Raw genomic sequence first — 26,228 nt, 5'->3', positions numbered from 1 at the left:
GCGATATATATATATATATATATATATATATATATATATATATATATATATTATTTTATTTCAAATATGATAACGGTTGAATGACAGGGTTGAGTGGAAGAAGTGAGGGGAGGCCGTTGCCCAGCAGTGGAACACAAAATTAGGCTAAAAAAAAGGGTTTTTCCAACACAGCATGTGGGTTCCACTTTTCCATGACCATTAATCTACTGCCAGAAAAAAAGTATGATAATTATAGAATTCGTGTAAAAAAATTGTATTCCAAAATTGTAACTGAATCAAATAATTGGTATATATTGACCAACATTAATGTAAAAAGATACTAACGCAGTACTTATTTTCATACAAAGATATCTTGATAGCTTAATTAAGCCGCTTACTCCATCACAAAACAGAAAATGAAAGTAATGGCCAAGTATTCCAAAATATGCATTTTACGAAAAAGTAGTAATTAAGTAGAATGCCGGACGCAACGATCCCTTACTTTGACTGCCTGGGCCTGTAGGGCCAATGTGAAAGTATTTTAAGCAGTCTATAAATTATCAGGAACTTAATGAAATGAAATCGTTTATTTCGGATATAATTATCCATAGTTTTCCTTAAAATATAATGAATAATTTATAATCTAATTTACTTAATATAAATAAAATCTACATTAAAATAATTAATTAATTAACTTACATTAAATTAAAATTATTATTCTGTCTCACATGCATGGACATCCAGTGGGTGATTATAGGACTGTCCATCTTCTCGGCGACCACCTTTAACAGAGTGTTAGGGCTGCTCTGCACGCGCGCCCACAGGGACGCCACGCGCTTGCGCAGCACGACGTGGAAGCCGTCCGTGCCGCTGTCTTAACTTAATAACTTAACTTAAGACAATATTTCCACGCAAGTTAAGGAAAGGTAGTGTACCTTGACGACGCCTCCGGTGTCGGTTCGAAAGTTGAAGTCGCCGAAGATGAAGTATGGCGCCGCGTGCACGTCGGAGTGGATGTGGCCCAGCGTGTGGCGGAGCGCGCGCCGCCGGCTCCGGCAGTACACCTGCACAAATAACGTTATAGTAAACCTGCAAACAAATAGGGATTATCTTCCAGCTTTAGCTTTGTGTAGTTTTAACCTTTTCAACGCCGTGTTAAACACAAACGCTGTCGCTAAAACGCCACGTCACCGAAGTGCCAAAACTGAAATTGAACTTTATGCATATGCGAGCAGCCTGTGAGTGAAGTATTCGAAAATAGTACATTACGATACAAGTGCGAAAAATAGGAAATTAGAAACGAGTGGCGATAAATTAAAACACGACCGAAGGGAGTACCTATTCGCACATGTATCGTACAACGTTTTACAGTACATATGACCCTTTAAATGTTCGACACAGTAACGTAATATGCTAATTTTCTCACTAGTGCTATAAAATAGCACCATATGTACTGTAAAAGCCTTTGCCCTGCGCGTGCAATATAATAATGCACTCAGAATGTTGTTGGGGCTGCCCACATGATGTAGTGCATCGCGCATGTTCGTCGAGGCCCATACAGACGATTTTCACGCGGTTATACGAAAGAGAATCGTCTCGATGATGGGCAGGCTTAGGGGCAGTACCAACAGCATTCTGGAGGTAATTCCTGACAGGTTTGAGAATCCTATACTGGCGCATTGGATTCGCCAAGTTATAGGATTTTTGAAATTTAGAAAATAGATTAGGTATTTCGTTGTAATATTATATTAAGTACAAAATTAACATTAGTTCTTAAGTTATACTAACAAATATGGATGGTTGTAAATCTGAAATAAATATTTTCAATTTTTTTTTTTTTTTTTTTTCATTTATTTTTCAAAGGCACATATACATAATCAATTTTAAAGTTACTCGCCAAACTGCTGATGCGGTTTGTTGGCGAGACAGCGCTCATTTTTTACATTTTTATGCACCTAAAAAGGTACCGTACTTAACCCCTTACCGCATATGCAACCTATATACTCGTATATGGCTGATATAATCTTCTACTCTATTGACAGCTATTTGAGTTCAAATTTAAAACTATATTTTTTTATGACACGTTAAGGGATTAAGTTGCTATCATTCTATGCTTACATGCCCTAAATTATACAAGTACATAATTTTACAAGAAGATAGACTATGCAAAAACAACAAGTCTAATAATAATAATAATACACGGTAGCTGAGGTCAAGGTAAATTATCTAAAAGTATTTTTTTTAATTTGTTCTTTACTTCCATTATGCTATATTTATTTTCCTCTCTTAACCATTCTATATCATTATATATTTTTGGGACCAAAAATTTATCTGTTCTTCTACCATAATAGTTTTTGACAAAATGTTGTACATATTTCCTTATTCTAATATTCTTTGTTCTATATCTGCTTTTCTTAAACACTTTATATTTATTATTATAGTAATTATCTATAGCTATCAAATATTGTACTCTTTGAGTCACAGGTAATATTTTATACATTTTATAAAGTTTTTCATAGACGCCTTTCAGATTATTTTTAGTTTTGCTGTCCAATAAGTATTTGAGTGATCGTATCTGTAGCTTTTTAATTTCCTCAATATACGTTTGGAAGGTTCTGCCATATACATTAAGTCCATAACATATCACTGATTCCGCTAGTGCATAATATACTACAAGCATAGTTTTTTTACTAATTAATTTATGTAAGTAGTACATTTTGCCCATCACTGAGCGTAATTTTGAACAAACCACATTGATGTGTGTTTTCCAATTAAAGTTGTGATCAATATGCATACCTAGATACTTATAAGTGTTTACGTATTCTAGCGGTTCACAGTTGCATTTGTTATCCTTTCGGTTGTGCAGGCAATCGTATCCGTGTCCTATCACACCTACCTCGTTATAATTGACCGACTTAGCTCTGCGGTTGTATGGGGAATATATGTGCATACTTTTCGTTTTTGATATGTTTATAATTATTCCGTTATCGTGGGCCCATTTAGTAATCTCGTCAAAGTCGCTTTGAATACACCTGTGAGCTTCCGATATATCTGCATGCGAATATAGTAGGCACATATCGTCCGCATACATGTATACCTTGCATTTCTTTATAACGTTTACAACGCTGTTGACCAGCATCACGTAGCCGACAGGGCCATACACCGAGCCGGTCGGCACCCCGAGCGTGACGTCACACTCCGCGCCCGTGGTGCCGGCGATGCTCGTGCGTATGGTCCTGCCCGCCAGGTAGCTGCGGAACCAGTCATTGACGGGGCCGTCAATGCCACATTCTCGCATCGCCTGCAGAAGCACTTCATGGTCCAGGGTATCAAATGCCTTTTTGTAGTCAATAAAAAGCGCAAGTACCTGTTTACCTTCGTTTAGGCGGCTATTGATTTCATCTGAAAATTGTGCCAGAGCCGACCCCGTACTTCTACCTTTCCTGAACCCGTGCTGCGAGTCCGTGAGTATGTTATGTTTCTCCAGAAAACCTGATACTTGTCCGACAACCACCTTCTCGACAATTTTATTAATTACTGACAGGATTGCGATAGGCCTGTAGTTTGTATAATCCAAATGATTTCCATTTTTATAAATTGGTCTTATATAAGATTTTTTCAGGTTTTCTGGATAAACGCTTTTTATCACACACAAATTGATGAATTTAGCCAGAATGGGACACAATTGCTTCCTAATGTATTTAATATCTTTTATTCTTATTTTGTCAATGCCTGGTGCCTTTTTTGAGTTTAAATTACTAATAATCTTTTCAACATCAATTGCAGACACTTTTTTATATCTAAAAGACAAATCAATTTTATTAACATAAGAGTCACGAACCAAGAATTTAACATCACATGTATGTTTAATACATAAAATTTCCTTAGTAAAAGTTTCAGAAAATCTGGTACAAATATTATGTACATTATCTGATTTTCCTAAGTATCGGAGAACTACCTCATCCACATTTAATTTTATTTCAATATGCACAATGTCTATGTTGCTCTGTGGTCTGTGATAGATTAATCCGTCTTCAGCGTAGGACCTACGGTCATTGGCGTCAATAAATTTAAATCTATCGATGTAAAGTTTTATTCAATGTTTCGTTCGGAGCTTAGTGTTTCGTGCAAATCTGGCACATATCGATCACCACCAAATGGGCTCCAGTGCTTTTAAAGTCTTGCGCATTGCCGCACGTTTATAAACTTGTACTCTTTTTTATTGTGTCAAACGATGACTGCTTATGAACCCATAGTTTTTACGTTAAACAAATGCCAGGTATAGTTCACGTCGATAACTCGACTACAATCGTCGTTCGAGTACAATCTACTTACCGAAGGAAATGGCTGCAGCGCAAGCAGATTTGAAGCATCGTGGAAGAGATGTATGTTCACGAATTCTACAGCAGTGCCGCGAATCAACCACCGTGTACGAAGAAAGCCTTTTCGGGACCACTTACACTGTGGACAAACAATAACACTCCCATTAATGGTAATGTAATCATAACCCCTATTTGTAAGGGCCTAAGCACGGATAAATTAAAGAAAATATGGAGGAATCCCCACATTACCAAAGTCACTAAGGTCAGGCTCTTGCGAATATATTTCCCATTTTTCTTCACGCGGCAGAGACGTGGACGGTGCGCGGGTTGGAAAAAGGGAAGATGCCTTTGAGATGTGGTGCTGAAGGAAAATCCTTGGTATATCGTGGATGGACTTCCACACCAACGTGTCCACTGTCCATACTCCAGGAGCTCGGCATCACACAGCGTTTATTGACCGTAATACAGTCGCGCATACTGCAATACTTTGGACGTGTCTCTGGGCGAGATAACAACATCAGGGAAGATTGGAGGGAGCCAGATCGCGCGGCAGGTCACCTATGCGCTGGACTGACCCAATAAAATCCGCAGTTGGACACCGCGTATCTGACTGTGCCAGACAGTCTACCGAAAGGGAGAGATGGCGCGAGATCGTGCGAAGAGTTGTGTCCGCCTCTACTACCGATGAGGGCGCCTCAACGTGACCACGACCGCTCTGCCAAGAGCGAAACGACAGAGAAGAAGAAGAAAGCAAGCTTCAAGAAGAAGCTGGTAGTTTAGAGGTTAAGCACGCGTTTTCGAAACTGGAGATCAATGGATTTGAATCCCGGGTTGAAACGATGACGTAAAAAAAATCATTTATACTATACCGGTCGGTTTTAATATTTACTGGGCGCTTTTCGATGATGGAAAACATCTTGAGAAAACCGAACTAATCCTAAATTTGTTTTGTTTTGTACAATTCCTTGGGTTGGGTTTTTTTTTTATCAACGGACGGATTTAATGTAAATACGAAAATTGTTTTGTATGTAGTTTTAATTATTATTATTTTTTGTTGGGTTACAGTTTTTTTCTTACGTATCAAATTTTTATAATAATATAAGTGTTTTCAATTTCAATCTTAGTAATGTACAGTTGCAAATATGTTTTTGGTAGTATGTATAATTGCTTTTATTTTTTTTGTTCCTTTTTATGTTTGTTTTGTTATTGTCTGTTTTCTGTTGCGTTGACGTATGTGCCGCCACTATCATAGTTTTAAGTCAGGTCCCCACTGAAAACCAGCGCCACGGATTGCCGCGGCATTATGCTGAGTGGGGATGATGGGGATCCTATTTTAGCGTCCAATGTTTTTCTTTCTCTGTATGTTCTTCTTTTTTCCAAATGTAATGTGTTGTGGCGTTAAATAAATGTATTTTCTTTCTTCTTCTTCTTCTTTCTAAATAACTCTAATAAGGCTTAGTCTACAGTATAGTATAAACTAGTGAATTCCACCAATTATCGGTTTTAGGTTGACAAGGCGTACCGTGGGCTCCTTTAAGGGTGCAAACTGGAAATCTATTGATTTATTGATTAGAAGGGAAGGCTATGGAAGGGTGGATAAACCTACCTAGATCGTTAATTCCATACCTCAGGAAAGAAATGCTGCGGAAACTTGGTCTTCTCCTTAGTAGTGACCTTCTCGATATTGCCGCTGTGAACCTCCTTCCCAGTCGCCTCCACGTAGGCTTTCTGCTCGAAGTCCCAGATCTTCAGGTCGGTGAGAGACGAGTGCGCGAAGTACATGTTTCCGAGTGCCTGTTGACAAAAGAAAAGTTAAAAACTGTTTCGTGGTAAAAAGCAAAGAATTGTAACGATTAGGTACAGTCGCCATCAGATATATCGGAGCGGCGGAGGTGCTCAAAAATATCTGAACACGCACTCTGGCGCCTTGACAATAGAGGCGTGTTCAGATATTTGTGAGCACCTTGGCTGATATATCTGATGGCGACTGTATATTAGCTGTCAAATTAGAGGTCAGTAAAGTACCTTACGCCTTTGAGCCGAACGCTCACTTTGAGCAGTGAGCACCCTGCTTCATGTCCCAAACCAAGCGATCGCTTGATAGAATTAACTTATATAATAACTCGCAAATGAAAGAGAATCGCAATTAACGGATTTCGCAAAAGGAAACCATTATTTCTATTTACCCAACCATTATGAACTAAACTAGTGGCTCTGTGAGATGTAGATCGCGCGTTAAGCTTAGAAAATGTAATAGTGAAAAATACTTACAGTTTGTTTAGTCGTTACCACAGCGAACTCACAATGGTCTTAAGCGCGATAGACGCTATTGGCGCTTAAGTCTTTAATGACATTTTCCGTATTTAGAAAAAAATCTAATAACTGGATTGACAAAAAAACTATTCAATCGTAGAATCTGGTCACAAAATTTCGCGAGAATCGGTTAAGAATTGTTACCTGTAGAGGACAACATCCAGACATCGAAAGCAAAATGAATACATTCATAAATTACTAACCTACTAGGTCCCATTACCCTTAACTTTCGTAAATAGTAGAGAACCTGTATTTCTGTGTGATTATAACTCACGTAGGTGTTCCCCATGATAGTTATTTACCATAATAGTTTTGTTTATTTTCCCATAGCCTTTCAAACATATCTACGCCATCGATTTTCCCACACGCTTGCACGCGATATCTATAATGACATCTATTATTACTATTAACAGTTAATTATCTGCACCATGAATTAATATTTATGTACGTCATGAAGGTTTTCTCGCTGTTGACGTCATTAACATAAATAAATAAATAAATAAATATTACAGGACATTATTACACAAATTGACTGAGTCCCACAGTAAGCTCAATAAGGCTTGTGTTGAGGGTACTTAGACAACGATATATATTATATATAAATATTTATAAATACTTAAATACATAGAAAACACCCATGACTCAGGAACAAATATCCATGCTCATCACACGAATAAATGCCCTTACCAGGATTTGAACCCAGGACCATCAGCTTCGTAGGCAGGGTCACTACCCACTAGGCCAGACCGGTCGTCATGACATGTAACATGTATTAAAGTAATCACGAAGTTATGAAATGTCTTGGAATTCACTGTGTGCCGAAGCTACTCCGACCAAGCTAATTTTGTAGGTAATTCTAACTTGGCATTGGCAGTGACAATGAATACATATAGGTACATAGTTATTTGTGTCACAAGGGAGGAAAAGTAGGAAATTGCGTGCCGCGTGTAAAATTGTTACTCGAGCCGAAGGGGAGAGTCGCAAAAACGCGCGACGGGATGTCCTCCTACGTTTCCTCCCGTGGTGCGCCTACTATTCTTCTGCTCGACGGAGGCGGAAAGCGGCAACTTCGTTTAGCGCAGCGGGAGCAAAGTTGACACTTTCCGCCCGGAGGAATATTACATATCCCTTTACCATTTTAGTCTCCTGTCGCCCTGAGCAGGTCCTCAGGACCTCCTGAGGGCGAAAAAATACCGCGAAACACGAAAATCGATATTTCGTTATCTGACTCTCTATTACTCTTGCATATTAGAACAATAGAGAGACAGGTAACGAAATTTAGATTTTCGTGTTTCCCGGAAGGCTCTCTGAACTAGGTTCATCCAGGAGTGCCAAACGATCTTGCGAAATGCCATCCAACCAGCTATCGGAACCCGGTCGCTTCTTTCGCCCGGCCACCTATCCGTTAACATTTTGTCCACCTACCATCACACGTATCTGTTTATTTGTTTATTTATTTGTTTATTAGGATCACCAACAGAAGATACAATTCACATACTATAATTTACATACTAAAAGAGCACATTTATAATTGATCCCCCACTTAAAGGCAATCACAGCATGCATTATTTATTAAGATTCAGAATAAGAGCTTAATATAAATATGAATAAGTACAAACTAACTGACAAAACACTTACTTAATACTAACAATAAAATTTCCACACAAAAGTAACTAAGTTAGCCGAGCTAGCTGAGGTTGTCAACAGATAATAATTTGTTTTTAAATGAGGCTTCACTGTCGTGAAACACATCCAAAGGGACATTATTAGCATGCTTGTTGTATAGGTGAGCCAGGCGAGGCAAAGGGGAGTGAGCCAATAGGTTAGTTCAGTGGTGGGCAAACTACGGCCGGCGCAAGGCTTTCATCCGGCTCGCCGCCGGTCCTTCGAAATAATTAGTATATAGCTCGAGAGATAACGGTTTCAAATCAAAATGTATTTATACTGCAGTTCCGGCCCTCCTCGGATTTTTTTAAATTTTCTGGCCCCCATGAAAAAAGTTTGCCCACCACTGGGTTAGTTCTACTACGACGCACATAGAGTAAGGCACAAGGATCTCAGAACACTTAGGCATGAAAAATTAGCATGGTCCGACTCTAATTCCACACACACACAACGTCTTAATAAACGTCGCATTTACAGTCACCAAAATAATTTCGGGGTGGACCAGCTTTTTGTTTGTTATTATGCCCGGTCAATCAGGGGACCACAGCAGAACAATTTGTTCGAAGAAATACCGTACCCCGTTCTGCTAATATGCTTAGTAGAGGACTGATTATAGACCTTTCTGATTTTAACTACCACAAAAATGCATAATTGGTTAATATAGATACGAAAAAAACAGGGGTTTAAGAGAGGTCTCTAAGAGAACGTAACCAATGGCAACGGGTGACAAGAAAAATAAATGATTAATAACTAGTATTGGTAGACTCGAGTTCTTTGAGTCCTCTGTTTGGAACTCGACTCAGTTTTTCAGACTCATATAATTAAGTCTAAACTAGAGTTATTTTCAACTTGTTAGAGACCAGAGTATTTTGTAGACTTGAGTCCTTTTCAGAGAACTCTAAATTTTTTTGTTTGCAAAATTTCAATCATACCATAACGCATAATTTCTTTGCTGTAATTTAGGTAAAACCTATTACATTGTTGACGGAGTTTATTCGGAGGCTCGAGTCCTATTGAGTTGCTCTTAAAAAAGACTCAATAAAAGACTCGCCTCGGGACTTAAAGGACTCAGAAGTTTTTTAAGCGCCGAATCTCGCAAAAACGAGTAGAGTTCTTCAAATTCAGACTCAAAAGACTTGAGTTCCTACGAACACTATTTTTAACCCTTTTTATTTTTAAGCCTTTTTTGTGACGCAATGGACTTTACGTTACTTTACTTTATGGACCACCGAACTATGCCAGTTTCTGAGGTATAGTATATAAAAGGTAATAAGTTTAAAAGGTGTTTATTTTCCTCAACTAGAAGAGGGAAGTCCTATTTCACAAAGACTAGGAAACTACGGTACCGGATCTTCTACGTCTTTTCTTAAGAAGCAAAAACAGATTTCCACAAAACGGAAACAACATCGGGTGAGTAGCAGCTTCGGTATTTATTACACCGAGGAGCAAAAAAACGAGTCATTCATTGCTCTGAAGTGTATACGAAAAAACAATAAATTGGTTTTGTGGTTAAATTTACGTCAATGCAGTGATTATGCTATAAATATTTTATTCGCTGACTGCATACGTACTAATATTGGAATTTAAACCCTGTAAACGTGGAATAAGATCGATTTTCCGTTAAAGCACATCGATTTACAGGATTACTCAAATAGTTACTTCGATTCCACAATCAAAACAAACATAAACCAGTTTTACTGCTGGCTGAAATAACTTTCTACTATGTAGGTAATATGTATATGTACGAGAACACTCACTTAACGAGCAATGAACACGGGTCAGTTTCTATGGAAATTTCCTTATATTCCTTTTAAATAAGCGTATAAGCGACCAATTAACTCATTAATATTATACCTAAGACCACCCGAAACGGGCCGTTAGTCATACCTTAAACCACAACGCCTGGCCGTCTACCGCCCTTATCCACTCCACTGCAGAACGTCTGTCCATGTTATCGGGGATTTTCCCACGCTAATTTGATATGTGGTCGCACTCAATAACTTATATCTCACAACAGTTATTGCTATAGGCGAAATGGCGGGGGAACTAAGAGACTAGGCAGAAATGTGAACTTTCGAAGGTGAAACATTTACATATTTTACATTTGTTAAGTACCTTTTAGCCCCAACGGCTCTCGATTTTATGTGAACCGAGTCTTTTTAAAATATCGTCATTGCACTATGCTGGGGATTATAGCCAAACCCTCGTACGAGTGACGATAATTGCCTTTCTCTTTCTCTTGTAGATAAGTAATCCTCTCTTTAGAATCAGCCTTTTGATTTCATACGCTGCGGTCTTTCTTCTTGGCCGAGATAAGGATTTCTAAGCTTTCCCCTGCTTCTAATCTCATAACAACTCATACATAACATGTACTGTTGATGACTCGTACATACCGTTAATTTCTCTGGAGAACTAAAATTTTCACCGACGAATATCCTGATCTCGTCCCACAGCCGAACTCTATACGGAGTCCTTCATGTACTGCATGGACTTCTTGTAGGCCTTGCCGCCGACTTCCCGAAGATGGAGGCCGATGAGCTTCGGGTCCTTGCGCGAGAAGCTTAGAGGAACTTGGAGGTTCATATTATGTTAGTTAATCGTCGATACTTGTTAGAGACTTTTTAATAGCTTTCCTGTCCTAACATGTTTGATAAAGATGTCTGTTCCAACGGCACCTTTGGCGGGATGTCTGTCATTTAAAACACATTTAAAAACATCCTATGGCCTTACCGTAAATTTCTCCGGGGAACTAAAATCCTCATCGAGGAATATCCTGATCTTGTCATACAGCCGCAACTCCGGACAGTCACACAGCCTCTGCACGAAGTCCTTCACGTACTGCATGGACTTCTCGTAGGCCTTGCCACCGACTTCCTGGAGATGGAGGGCTATGAACTTCGGGTCCATGCGAGAGACGGCTTGGAGGAACTCGGAGGTCCATATCGGGAGCATCACGGATGGCTGTGGACAACAATGAAAAATGCATTAAACTTCTATTAAATTTGCTCTTTTTAACAAACATAATGTAAATATTATGAATAGGCATAGATACAAACGATTATAGTATGAATTATCTTAAATGATTCTTTAGCCTCAAACCCTAAGCTGTTAAACAAAAGGCATTATTTCTTTTGTGCACCGCTGTGCTACCTTATTTCTCATTAGTGAGAAGGATCAAGCCCGATTAAAATGCAATTTTAGCCTTCTACACATATGGCTCAAACATGCATTATTTGAACCACATAAGTAGGACGCTAAAATTGTCTTCAAATTGGCTTGATCTTTCTCACTAACGAAAAAAATAGTTTTGTTAAACAGCTTAGGGTTTGAGACCGAAAACTCATCTCAGATAATTCATAGTATAACAAAAATTTAACCGACTTGACAGACGTTTATTTTTTTTATTTTTTTTTTTCATTTATTTTTCAAAGGCACATATACAAATTCAATTTTAAAGTTATGAATAACGCAATTAAATTCTATTGCACAAAATGCAAAAATGTTACCTACAAATAACGGAATTAGATTCCCTAACAGTCGACCATAGGATCAAACAAAGATACGGTAAAAGATACATTTTAAGTACTTAAGTTTCAAAAAAAAATCTGAGTTTACATTCCTTCTCGAACGAACACAAAATAAAATCAGAAATACCACAAATCAGTCTAAGTATTTACACTTAAGAGATTTCATATTATCCTTAAGAATTTGCTGATGTATAAATAAACTCATTTATAAATATAAAGATTTTTTTCCTACAAATTGCAGGCTCATTCCAGTAAAACCTGCATATACAATAATAAGGAAAATAACAGTAAATAACCGTGCACCCATCAATGAAATGCACGTATGAGATGTTTTCAAATGGAGTCATTTCCAAAGTAAAATTTATTGACAAATAAAACAACCTCATCCACTGGAGATTTCAAACGATCATATACATTGATACAGCATGGAATGCAGCAATGTTATCGAACACAGCCGACAGAGGTAACCTAATTAATTTCGAGAGCTATGTACTGTTATAGCTACGATACTGTTCAGAGACGTGCAAATGTAGGAATAAAAAAAAAAATGGGTGTAATTAAGATTTAAGACTACCGATGAGTAGAGATCAAGGAATTCAACTTGCTACGACGCTGACATATTTATTATTTCGCTTTCATAATATTACTCATCGATTTAGGTTACTCTTGATACGATCTGACTTTTTTTATGTCCGAAACGGTCTACGTGGGGACCGTGCTGTATAAATACTCGATCAGTGTGTATCGGCCTTTAATGACAGACGTCATTGTTTCCGTCAAGCCAGCTTGGAATATGGAGCGCGCATCGCACGAATACAAATCAACTAAAAGCCTGGAGCTGTTAACATCGCTTACCGAACCGAGCGTCTTTACCAATTACCATGGTAATTTTTCCTGACAGAATTCAAAGAAATATTCTGTGTAGGCCTCAATGGCTCTTTCGCAAGTAAATAAAACTTTTACAGTGCATAAAAAATACGTAGCCACATTTAGAAATAAAACAGCCAATACCTAGGTGAAGATTACATAATAATAATCCTGCGTAAACTAAATGTTATTAACTAGAGAATTGAAAGAGCCGCAACGCAATTGCACACCAAGAGCCTCAAGAGCTTAGCACCGAAAGGGTTGAATGAAGCAAGCATGTGGATGACGTGGTTCCACAAACGTCCAGAGGGCCTACCGCGAACACCAAAGTTCGCAAATTGCGGGCATTTTTCTCTGTCATACACTAATTACCTTAATCGGAGCAAAAGAGAGAGATGCCCGCAATTTGCGAACTTTGGTGTTCGCGGTAGGCTCATATACGCGCGCGCGAGTGTAAACAACCTGAAAGCCTAGCGCGAAAAACGAAATTAGAATGTTCGTTGTTCGTTACCTGCTTTCCATCGTTCTTGCATATTCGAGCGATAGAGGGAGATAAAGATATTTCTATTTCAGTTTTTCGCAGCAGGGGGTGTCGGACGTAATATCCTAATAGCAAAGTTTAGTCTGAAATAGTTAGGCTCCATGACTTCGTTCATAAACAAAGAAATAGGTAGGTACGAATGTGAGAAGTCCACAATCTGTTATATTATAGCGGTGGGGGACTCTATACCAAACCTTATGTGAGAGAGACCTGTGTCCAGCATATAAGATGCATTGTACATAGCCAATAATTATAACATAGGGAACAAAACAAATTATTTTGAAATATGTATTTTGATTTGTGTATACTGCTCGCCCTTATTGGTCAAAACACTTAAGTCTTTCAATGATTGCTTACACTCGCTAAAATCGGGACGGGTACCGCTGTGGCCGAGTTGCCTAGACGTCCAGGGTGTTAGCCGCGTAACCTGAAGACACCGGTTCGAATCCGGCCTCAGCCACTGGAGGACTTGATCACTTTTTACAAGCTTTTTAATTTTTTTATTTAACTTGCTTTGTTAGTATTGTCATGATTTATTCATGATTACATTTAAGATAGCAGTTAAATAATAATTATACCGTGACAACATTATTATGTTACCCCGATTAATACAGGGGTAGTTGGGAAAATAACATTATACTGTTGGCAACACGGCAGTTTTAGCAAGTGGTGGGGACACGGTAAAGTTGAACAGGCTCGTTCACTTGGGTTGAGGCCGTCAAAGAGGACGCATCGTAACGAACTGGTTAGGTCAGAGTACCTGCAAGTATCCCGATTGTTGTAGTAGTAATAGTTTAGAGTAACCATGCGAGAGGAAGCACTATAAAATGTACCTATTGTATGTCCGTTTATTAGTGTGGGTCAAAGCATATAAGCTAAATTTGACCCGATTTCCGAGGGAGTTGAAATGTTGCATACGTATGTAAATCGGATGACAATGCAATATTATGATGACATGGAGCTGATCTGAGGATGGAGACAGGAGGTGGCCATGGCCATGTGACAAAACAAACGCAACCTAATTGTGTTTGGGGCTGTATGAATTGTATCCATGAGTTGCCAGTGGAAAAAAAAGTACAGTCAGCGATATAAACTTGTACCACATGAGGCGAATTACGTTCAAGCGAGGGCAGTATTAAACATAGTGACGTCACGAAGGGACGCAACAAAGGCACGTCAGTCCCACAGTAGGTACGTACACGCTTTGTTGAGAGGGTTCTGGGTAAAACAATAGACATGTCTTCACGAAACACAAGACACTTCAAGGTTAATAAGTATAAATAGGAAAGCCCTCTGAGATCCCTTCGAAGTTCGGGAAATATCTGAAACAATCTAATTTGTAGAACTTTGAAGACAGGCGAGCGTGTAGGTACAGCGTGTAGCGTATAGGTACTTATAACTATATATTTGGTGCTTGGTGTAATTCTTCATTTTATTTAAAATTTAAGGTGATGTTTTTGAGAGTCTTGCAGATTGTTTTATCTAGGTTTACGATGCTGAACTTATCAGGACCTTTTTCTTCACCATAGCGCATCTTCAACTGCTCAGTGTCTGTGATCTTTCTCGCTTTCTGCGTGACGTCATATTCCAAAAAGTAACTAGATACCTATCCTATCTCATGAAGGCCGGTAGGGATCTCATATTACGGTTATTAGTATATATAGTCAGTCACCGAAGCCGATTGGTCGAAGTGGAGGCATACAGTGAGTACAAAAGTGCAAGCCTCTGAAGAGCAGAGGCGAGTGGAAATCGACGCGAAGCGCGTCGAGTTAAAGGCCCGAACACCTGCGGCCATAAACTACAATTTAGTCGGAGGGGTGCTGACTTGCGGTGAGTGTGGCCGTACATTTACTGCGAAAATAGGCTACATCAGAGCTCATGATCGTCGCTCTCACTAGCCAGTACAGACTCAGTCGCCGAGGCAGATAAACCGGCCAGGACGGGATGATGATGACTCAGTCACAGTGAAGAGGAGCGAAATGGTACAGAAATCATATTCATAGCGTCGAATAAAGATCCCTAGCTGTTACAATTAATGTTTATTATAAGGAGAAGCTGTCACGTTAAATGTTTGTAAACACTTTTTTGGAAATTTAGCAGATTAATTTATTTAGAAATGTAGCATTTTAGTAGCTAATAAAAATACGGCAAAAAATTATTTCTTCAATTATGTTTTAAATTAAGCCATATCAAGAAACCGGAAGGAACAGTCATATTATTCGAAGGGTATAGAATAGACAGGGTCTGCTGCCCTATAGTGGAGTTTAGTAGAAATGGGCAATGGCAAATAATGTAAACAAACCAATTGACCTTCATTTCTTCGTAATCTCGTACTTTTTGTGGACAACTATGATTTAACAGTTTATATACTCAACTCTTTTATTTATATCAATTACAAGTTAAAATATATGCAAAATTATTAATATTCAAACAACCATCGTAAAGCTTTTAGTTTATACGTCAAATGCTAACAAAATCTGTCGTATTTGTTTACATTATTTGACATTTCTATTGAATTCCACTTATTGTTTTGCTTCAAATTTGAACTAGATGAAATACACGTTAATGCTGTTAGTAGGTACATAGATGAGCATATGCCAGCACCCGGGCTTATTGTGAATAGATTTTTATTCCAATTACCAGTTATCACTAACACCATGTTATTGCGAGATAACCGATAACGTTATTTAGGTTTATCGCCGCTGGTGGCTAATATGAGTGTTAAAATAATATTATACTGTCTGACGTGACTTTTAGTTATTGGCTTTTCCCAGTCGTTTGAACGTTGAGTACCTATTAATTCCTTTTCATAAATGAGTTTTAGGTACTTTTAAAATCCTGACATTTATAAGTTAATATTTTTGTTTATGTTTAAAATTAAATAATTTGATTGATTTAACAGCCGTTTAAAATATTTTTACATAATTTTCAATCGTGGCTGAATGCCGAATTGGTCTTTGCCCTCGATGCTAACCTGTCAAGAAATTACAAAATGGCGGACGAATGTTTGATATGTCACCGTATTTAAGAATTATTTCGTTTAAAATTTAGTTTTTTCTTCGCAAGTGTGATGAAAAACATTGTGTGTAACTCCGGGGGTAAGAATATTGCAAACTCGGGTCTTTAATTCCCTCCAGCCTGCGGCTGTCGGCCTCGGCATAATCACCCTCCTATCCAGAATTTCACTTACCCCCCTCGTTGCACAATGTACTATTTTCAATATGGTTACCTATACCTACCACTTAGATATCCATCAATAAATAGCTGCCAGGAATCAGCATGGCTAAATGGGGACTGCTCCGTAGCCGTAGTACAAGGCTCCAAAGTCTCAAAAAAATGTTTTTATGTTTTCAAAAAGAAAACAATAATATGGCACCATTCGATTCCTTACATTTTATTGAAAAATAAATTGTATGACAACTATAACGCAATATTTCAAAGTCAAAATAGCAATTTTCTTGATCTTCCATACATTTGGGACAGACTAATGTAATATAACGTCACATTACAATATCATTTTGTTAGAGGCGTTTTAATTGTCGAGTGCAAGCGTCAAACTTTAAACTCTCATTTCTGACCTTTGTGTTGCTTAAATGCAATGAGTCCTATATAGACATTTGATCCTCAGGAAAATCAATATCCATTGATATTATCTACAAAAAACTGTCAAGTAGCCAATTCTATCTTCCCCAGTTCCATCACCAGACATCCAGTATCCTTACCACGAGTTACTGAGTGTCAACACTCACATATACGCTAACGTTTACGTAACTTTCTATACATCTCGCTCGCACTTATGTGTCAGTACGTTGGCGTTTATGTCAGTGTTGACACTGACTCGTGGTAAGGGTACAGTACCGCTACTAGTTTTGACATACATTCACATATTCTCTCACGTCTACGAGTACTTTCTATGTATCTCGCTCGTACTCGCTTATTAGTGCAAGCGAGATGTATAGAAAGTAATTTACGTTGACGTGAGAGAATATGTCAATGTCAAAACTGGTGGTATCCGTATACAGGTGTGGAAAACGAATGCATGCTGTCATTTAAAAAAAAAATTAGTAGATAGGTCATAAATATGTTTACAATTTTCCATCTTATTTCTATGAATTACGGTGAAAAATGTATACATATTTATAACAAGTCGATTGACGTCATTGGCCAAGGAGCGGAAATCGCTCCCTTCGTCGGTATTCCTTATAGTTATATTATATAATAATATATGTTTCATGAATAAATAAATAATACAAGTATTATTGGAATTCAATAGCGGGTAACACATATCTGCTAGACTAACAATAAGAAACGAATACTTTAAGCATTACCTTAGTACAATAATTTGCAAACTACTTATATTAGCCCATGGAGTGGTAGGCCGTCGACTCCCGAGCGATTATGTCATTTAAATTTCAAATTTGATTCATTGAAATAAAATCGAAATTCCAATAACTCAAAAACTACATATGCCACTTGAAGAGTTAGTTACTTCGTGGGAGAGCCAAGAGCCATACAATTTGGCCTGCAAAAAGAAAGCGAGAGTGAAGGCCTAAGCGTGGCCTTCGGCCTCGCTTGGGTTAAAAGTTTAGAAAATCAGCTCAATTAAGGACTAGGTAGGTAGGACCATACATCTAAATTTAATAAGAATCCTTTAAGTATAACCGCGCGCAGCGTCATCTGACGAGTTAACCTTAAGGCTGCGTTTTCACCAGAGATATGCGAGGATGCGTAGCGAGGAATGTGTTTGTAAGAACCAATAAAAATTGTCCAATGAAGTGATTCCATTGGCTCTTAACAAGCACATCCCTCGCTACGCCTCGCATATCTCTGGTAGAAACGCAGCCTAACTGAGGTTACTTTACTTACTATAGGTTAATATATCCCAAGAAATCGTAATTTCATAATCATAATACATATAAGGAAAATAGCAAGTAACCTCAAAATTATAATACAGTTTTATAAGCCTGCAAGCATACAGATATTATGTGTTTAATATACTTAACGCGCCTAACAAGGCTCCAAAACAACCTATCTAAACAGGCATCTATAAAATAAAAATAAAACCCTAATCGTTTCTGAACTTGTACAGGGAAAATTATCATGATACAAATTATACATAAATTTTCCGCCGAGAAAAACTAGTCTTTAACTCAAGGAAATAAAGTTCTTACCTAAGAATCAAGTAGGTACTTTTATAAGTTTACCTTCAGCCTATTTATTTGCTTCGCCTGAATACATGAGATTTGCATTGATTTTTATCTATGCTAATACGAGGCCATGGACTTGCAATATTACCTATTTCTATTCACTTTAATAGGTTTCATTTGCGACTTCTTTGAAGCATTCAGAACAAACTACTGTCTATAATAGAATTTGAAATAGATTTGGATTGTCAAAGAAAACTTTGTAGCCACAGAAAATTTACTGCAATTTTTCGACAAATGATTAAAACTTTTAGATCGCCATTTGACTTTGGTCCTTATTCTTTCATGATATGTATCAAATTTGCAAAAACGGCAGTGATCACCCCCAAGTCGATCAAAAAAGTGGCGCGGCCGTTCCATCCTGTTCTCGAAGCAGTCCAGGCCATTTTCGAACCCCCTAAAACTTCGTTATGGATAAAACTAGAAGCCTAAATTTTCAGTAACCAAGCAGGCATTCAATTTGAACCAGTAGTTTAAGAATCTAGTCAAAGTTTCTTAATTTTGACACTCAATGACTGACCGATCATCAAAACTCTAAGCTAAGGCACTTTTAGCTGACATAGAAGCTTCAAATTTAGAATACAATTAGTATTTAGTGTATAAATCAAGTAATTTAGTATTTAGAATACAATTAGTATTTAGTGTATAAATCACCTAGTAGTGGGAGCAACCACCTACAAAGGTGTGGATCATTTTAGGTATCTTGGTTGCACAGTAACTGATACCAACCGAAGGGAGGAAGAGATAGATCTACGAATCCAAAACGCTTTAAAATGCTCGGCAGCGCTCCATCGAGTTTTAGTGTCAAAGCTGATCAGTAGACCAACCAAGATTCGTGTCTACAAGACTGTAATTAGGCCAATTTTGATGTATGGGTGTGAAGCTTGGAATCTGACTCAGAAAGAAGAGAGCAAGCTCTTAGTGGCGGAGAGGAAAATCTGGCGGAAGATTCTGGGACCTGTCAGAGATGAAGATGGAACTTGGAGGCGTAGAAAGAATAGGGAGCTAGAGGAGCTGGTTGCGATGCCCAATATAATTGGCGAAATCAAGGCCACACGACTCCGCTGGCTCGGTCACCTAGAGAGGATGGGAGAGGATCGTGCCGTGAGAAGAGCGTATGTGGGGCACCCGGGTGGAAAACGTCCGTCTGGGCGTCCCAGATACCGCTGGAGCGACGAAGTCCTAAAAGACCTGTTCGCCCTCGGAATACCCAACTGGCGTGAAGTGGCGCAGGATAGGGCAGAGTGGCGCTCTCTTGTGTCAGAGGCCAAGATCCTGTTTGGGTCACTGAGCCAGTGAAGAAGAAGAAGAAGAAGAAGAAGAAGGTATAAATCAAGGAAACACTCAAATATTTTGAGTGTTTCCTTGTCCAGTTTTCTAGATACAACAACTGCATAAATAATATAACATAACTTGTAATAAAAACCAAGTCTCGCAACTTAGTTCTTCTACCGTAAAAAATAGTGAGAGCCATGTAATACCAAGTCGGTTAATTTATTCAGTCCTTACTTAAGGGACCTTCTGTCTTAAGTTATTACGGAATTAGCTAACCCAACATCTTATAGTGACCATATCAATATTAAAAATATTTTAATTAGCTAACCCAACATCTTATAGTGACCATATCAATATTAAAAATATTTTATGTTTTAAATAATAATAATAATGTCCTATATTATTTAAAGGTAAAGAAGATACAAATACAAATAGATTTTCGTACATTGACCCGCCTGTTGGCATCTCTATTGCACTCACATTATTATATTGCTGTCTAGCTCGCACAGTGACACTGACAACCGGCATCATGGGCGGGAGAGCAATTTGTACGAAAATCTATATGGAAAGTTTCTCTGCTTTAGCTTTTCACCGATTTGAATGGGACAATGTAAGTGTCATATTTTCTTACAAATTGGACATTAATGTTACATTTCCACACTTTAGCATTGCTAATACCATGCAGAGTTAGCTTGGTCACACTCTAGAGCTTTAAAACTTTTATTTGCGTTTATTTTCCTTTTTAACCCGAGAAACGCCCGCCCTTACCTTTCCAGAAGGACGCTGTCTTGGCAGCTAGTCAATTTACAAAAATATATACTTTCCTAAAGTAGGTACTTAAGAGTGTTCTGGGATTTCTATGCTTTTTATGATAAACTACGTGGCTGGTACTTTGAAGCTACATAGGTCTTATGTAGCGATTTACTTAATAGTAGATTGTAAACAAGGCATTAAAGGCACCCATTTGTGACGAGGTTTATGCGAAGTATTTATGAAAAATGGAGTTAAGAAAAAAACCGTACCTACTTAGAAAGTAAAACGCTATAGGGCTGAAACGTACCTATAACAATAAACAATGAGTCACTTTCAGAGCCGGGAATTTTTTTTTACTGTTTCATACGACGGTGGTTTAGGCAGGGGGGCTGATCCTTTCGGGCACACTCGGCTCCGTTCGGCTCAACAGTGCTCCGAGCAATTATTAGGGTTGGCACAACTTGACGTCCCTTTGCGTGTACAGCCACAGATAAGAGAATGACTTGAATTTTGACAACCCTAAATAGCCGAAAGGAATAGTGCCATGCATTAGAAAGGGGCAACACGATTCGTCCCTGAATCGATGTCAAACTCCGGTTTTGTGGGAAATTTCTTCTCTGTACGATAGTAGATACTATTACTTATTCTGTAGATAAGGTCTAATCATAAATATGTATATGTTACTATCCCTTTTAACATTATAAATTCGAAAGCCACTCTCTCTGGCTGTTATCTTCTTCACGCTTAAACCGTTGAACCGATTTATATGAAACTTGGCATGAAGATAGTTTGAGACCCGAGAAGGACATAGTTTTCAACCAATTATCATCATCGTCTCACATAGACAAAGTCGCGGGTAGACGCTAGTCTTTATTAAATATTTAAGTAAGCAATCTGTTGACAAAGATATTATACAGAGTGTTTATTTAGTCACCTGCAATAATTTACGGAGTGAATATACAGGTCATACATAGCAACTTTTACAAATTTACGAAAAAATAATGGCTGTTTGACCTTAACATTTTCTACGGGAGACCAAAAAATTTTTTCGCGATTTCATATTTAACAACAAAAATACCATAATCACTTTTTCGGCGGGATTTTTCAGCATGCCAACATTGCCATCGCCATCCTGACTTATGACATTGGGCCGAAATTTGAATATACCCTTTAAAAATAATCGGTCAAGTGCGAGTTCGTTTTACATTTAGCGCGACTTCAAGCTTCAGATGCGCGCAAATTGACTAACGAGATCTTAAATTTTGATTTCGGTTTTTTTGCTTATACTCTGGATCTGAAATTGACAATCTCGAAGTTTTTAAGTATCTGGTCAACAAACAACAAACGATTGTGCGTAAACGTATAAGGTTTTGGCAAAATTTCATGTTTTGTACAAGCTTTTATCGCTTACTGTACTTTTCTTTCTACAGGCAACTACGTAATGCTCATCGAGACAATTCTAATAGCCCCAAACACAAATGATTTGTGTTGTTTTATCACAGAGTTCCCATGGCCACCTCCTATCTTAATTAATATTAGATAAATAATTAAAATGATTCCCGTAGGTGTTACAGGGTGCGAATGTAAAGCCCCTGGATTTTGGGCAGAAATGACTATAGCTATAGCATATATTAACGATCGTTGGACGCTTGTTTAATATCCTCAGTAATCAGTATCATCCATCCTTCCGCTCAGTTATCTATTTACAACGCCTCTGTTGTATTTAATTTACTCTGTAACTGTGTTTTTCGTGTTTTGAGTTCTACGTACAATAAAGTATATACATACATACAACGTTTGGTGTAGGCACTATTTACTTCGCACTCGTGTCATTAAATCACAGAATTAAATGGACACTCCTCTGTCCGTCCAGAATAGAATAGAATAGAATAGAATAAAACTTTATTTTTTATAATTAAAGTTACAGAGTTATGGCCTGCCAAGCGCAAGCAGTATTATTTTACATATATGTCTTAGGTATCAAAAAGATCTAATGTAAAGTAAATGGATCGTTGACTTGAGATTTATGGATGACCCATTTTTGATACAATCGTGGCATAAAAATCAGCAAGTTGATTTCCACGTATACCTACTACCACCCGATTCCATCTGCGAGAACATCACACATAAGGGGCCTCCATTAATTACGTGAGGTGTTCGGGGGTGGGTCAAGTCGAACCTCACCAAATCTAACGTTGGGGAGAGCGGGGTCTCAGTAAATGTCAAGTATTTTTTCTGGAAAAAGTAACTTTGTATTTATTATCTTGCAAAACAGTGTAAAAATGCGAGAAAATATGATTAAATAATATAAAACACGTTTCTAGACTAAAATATTGCGAATTGTAACATAATCCTTTATATAAATTTATTTTGACGACCCTGTTCTCGTATCGTATACTCTAGGTACTCGTGGAGCTCCATCATGTGACTCATGTGCACGTAAGATGCCACTAATTAAATGAGTGAGTCAACACTGGCAAAAACTGGCAATTAAGGACAATCAATAAACGGGCAAATCCAATTTGTTAGTGACGGCTTCACTGGTGTCTGGCTCGTCAGCATGGATTAGATTAGGACTAACATACATTAAGACTTACGTCCCGTGTCTAATAAAATTAGTACTAACATACATTAAGACTTGCGTCCCGTGTCTACAAAATTAGTACTAACATACATTAAGACTTACGTCCCGTGTCTAATAAAATTAGTACTAACATACATTAGGACTTACGTCCCGTGTCTAATAAAATTAGCACTAACATACATTTAAGACTTACGTCGCTTATCTAATAAAATTAGTACTAACATACATTAAGACTTAAGTCCCGTGTCTAATAAAACCGGTTTATTTAAAAGTCCGCAACAGACTCGGTTCTCCATACAAACGTAGTTACTTCTCATTTTAAAACGACTAGCTAAATTGCTCTGAAACTGTACTTAGTTAGTTATAATTAGTTCATGTAACTTCAGATACCATAGTTAAAAAAAATACAGTAAATTTAGATTTATCATACTAAACTTGTTTTACCTCTATTTCGTTTGTTTAATAAGCTGGAGTTATATAAAATACCTAGAATAGCCTCTTTGCGCTGCTAAAGCAGAGACGCTTACGTTGGCAGGGGCATGTGCATCGAATGCAACCTTCTCGTTTGCCGCGACGTGTTTTACTTGGCGCCATAGCTGATGCCAAGAGAAGCGTCGGTCGGCCTATGTTACGGCATAAGGACTGCGCCAAGCGAGACATGCACGCCTTCAACATCCCTGTTCATAAATGGGAGGAGCTTGCCGAGGACAGAGATAAGTGGCGCAAACTGGTGTTCGAAGGACATAAACTCCATGATGAGGCTTGGTTCAAGACACTTGCAAGTAAGCGAGCCAAGCGTCATCAGCCCGACACCTGTTCGCCACGGACACACTACACCTGCCTGGCTTGTGGTGTTTGCTGCTCCCGTATTGGCCTACACAGCCATGAAAAGCGCTGCCGCCCTACCTGACACTGTTTGAATAGTCTGTAATAGACTCAAAGGCCAATGATGATATAAAACAATTATATAACTCCAGCTTAGCGTAAGTTTCATCACAATCCAACACGTAGTTTTAAAATGAGAACGAAACTCCGTTTGTATGGGAAGGTGAAATTCGGCCGAGCTTGCTGTGGACCTTAAAGAATTAGTAAAAACTTTTTGTCAAAAAATCCATTCTTGATACAAGTTTTTTTAGTGTCACTGTACTTTTCTTTCAACAGGCAACTAAAACAGGTCGCATTGTTTTACCACAGTCTTCCTATGGCCATGGCCACCTCCTGTATCCGTCATCAGGGGCCCATTTGTCGAACGGTATTAGTCTAATATTATTAGTGTGTTGCCATGGTAACCCATATGAATTGACAGGGGCCCAGTTCTCGAACGGTATTAGACTAATATAATTAGTCTACAAACTGTCAAATCTTATGGGTTTCTATGACAACACACTAACGATATTAGCCTAATATGGTTCTAGAAATGGGCCCCAGGGTCCTATTTCTTGTGTAGATCCCTGGCAGGCTTTTTTATAAATCTTATATACAACAACACAAGATAAACATGTAAAGCGGATTATCTGGTTTTATTTTCTAGCATTTCTCACTACTTGACGAGAAAAATTGCACAGAGCATGTTCTTAAGTGGGTGCAATGAACTCGAAAACATCAACTCTGATTCTTAAGGTTGTCTTAAAATAGGTATAAAAACATTTTTATAAATAGTTGAAGTTTGCTGTGCATGCATCTGTTTTTCAATAAATAGTTTATCATAAACATGGAATTCACAATGTTGTGAACATTAAGCCACATTTGTTTAAGAATATACTCGAGATGTGTAGCCTCCTGAGACCCAGCAGCACTTGTTTTGCTTTTGAATTTGGAACTCTTTGTTACTCAATAAAAGCTCAAAATAGGTTATGGAATATGTACAAAATTTGTACCAGGGGTCTCAGGTGGGTAGAGAAAGTTCTTAATTTAAATATACCTGCATAAGTGATTTAGTAAAAGCTACCAGACAAACTTCATAACTAAAATCAAGAGCATATAGGATAAATTATACTAAATACAAATATTTATTGTCTATGTGTTATATTTTTTAATATGTTGATCAATCAATAAGACAGCCTTTCACTCGGAATCAAATGTTGAATAACTTCCAATAAGTTTCCAAAAAAGAACCCATTTTCTTATAAGATAATAGATAAAATTAAAGTGAAATGTTAGAGAAAACAAATCTATGGTAACTTTAATTATTCTTGAACACAAATCACTCGTTAGAAATCGTTTTAATCAGTGTTCATTTGCGAAATGGAATACCAATCCCACGTCTATTTGGGCCATTTAATCTAATTAATCGAGGCAGGTAGGTAGGCGTTAAACACTTAGTACAATAAAATCAATTAAAGTATGAAACACTCACGTCCTCGAAGATAGATCCCACGTTGGCGGTCACCAGCAACAGCGGCACTTTATCCGATCCCATTTTTTTAAACTTTAACATGATCCCGAAAGAGAACTTGGGCGAATACGATTTCCCTCAAAGGAGGTAGGTAAAACGCCCTTTTCACTTTTAAAACGGCGTTATTTCGATGCCACAGTATTTTGGCGCGCACACGCCCTAACTCCGTACACAACTGATAACATTTTAATGGTTACATTTGTTATTTTCAGTCGTAAACAACGTTTTTCTTCACAATATTGCAAAATCGCCTAGCCTTTACTGACATTTGTAAACGAATGAATGGAACGAAATGAATGTCACTTTTTACACCCATTTCCGCACGAACGTAACACTGTATAGTACGGTCAAATCTTATTGATCATTAGATATTGTCTACAAAACCGTTAAATATAATGCGTAAAAATCGGATATTGTGTGTTTATATTGTATGATCATCCTACATAATTTTTAGTTATTTAGTTCAGTAAGAAACAGGTACAATAAATATTTATTCTAAGGAAAGAATGCTACGAAGAGTGAAACGGAACGCAGCAGAAACCATTTCGATTTGTCAGGATTTTAACCAATGACGTCAATTCGTCTTTACGTCACCGCCCCGTTTTCAGGGACGTACTTGCTTATTTTTGTCGTTAACGTGATTATTATAAAAAGATGTTAAACTGGGAAGACAATAAATAGGTTCGTGACGTTAGTAAATGATTTATTCCGTATTTTCTTTTATTTCACGGCCACGGAGGTATTACCTCGATTTGATCGATAGTGCTCAATAGAAGTTTCAGGGTGGTTTCAGGCCACGTAGG

The 26,228-nt window shown here is 37.9% G+C and overlaps 1 protein-coding gene across 3 annotated transcripts in view; it reads right to left on the bottom strand.

Moving 5' to 3' along the window:
- The window catches only part of LOC133529696 (inositol polyphosphate-5-phosphatase A), a 44,529-nt gene extending 18,789 nt beyond the window's left edge, over positions 1-25,740 (bottom strand). For 2 of the 3 annotated variants that reach the window (XM_061867474.1, XM_061867475.1), the window contains exons 1-5: positions 25,387-25,723; positions 11,010-11,240; positions 5,928-6,095; positions 4,315-4,440; positions 915-1,043 (exon numbers count right to left, since the gene is read on the bottom strand). In XM_061867474.1, coding sequence (XP_061723458.1) covers positions 915-1,043; positions 4,315-4,440; positions 5,928-6,095; positions 11,010-11,240; positions 25,387-25,467 — 735 coding nt within the window. In that variant the 5' untranslated portion in view covers positions 25,468-25,723. Of the gene's footprint in view, positions 1-914; positions 1,044-4,314; positions 4,441-5,927; positions 6,096-11,009; positions 11,241-25,386 lie in introns of all 3 variants that reach the window. The other variant, XM_061867476.1, reaches the window with a different exon arrangement.
- Between the last annotated feature and the right edge of the window lie 488 nt (positions 25,741-26,228).

The sequence above is a fragment of the Cydia pomonella genome, chromosome 21 (assembly GCF_033807575.1).
Source record: "Cydia pomonella isolate Wapato2018A chromosome 21, ilCydPomo1, whole genome shotgun sequence".
Classification (NCBI taxonomy): domain Eukaryota; kingdom Metazoa; phylum Arthropoda; class Insecta; order Lepidoptera; family Tortricidae; genus Cydia; species Cydia pomonella.
This window is presented reverse-complemented; position numbering and strand designations above follow the sequence as displayed.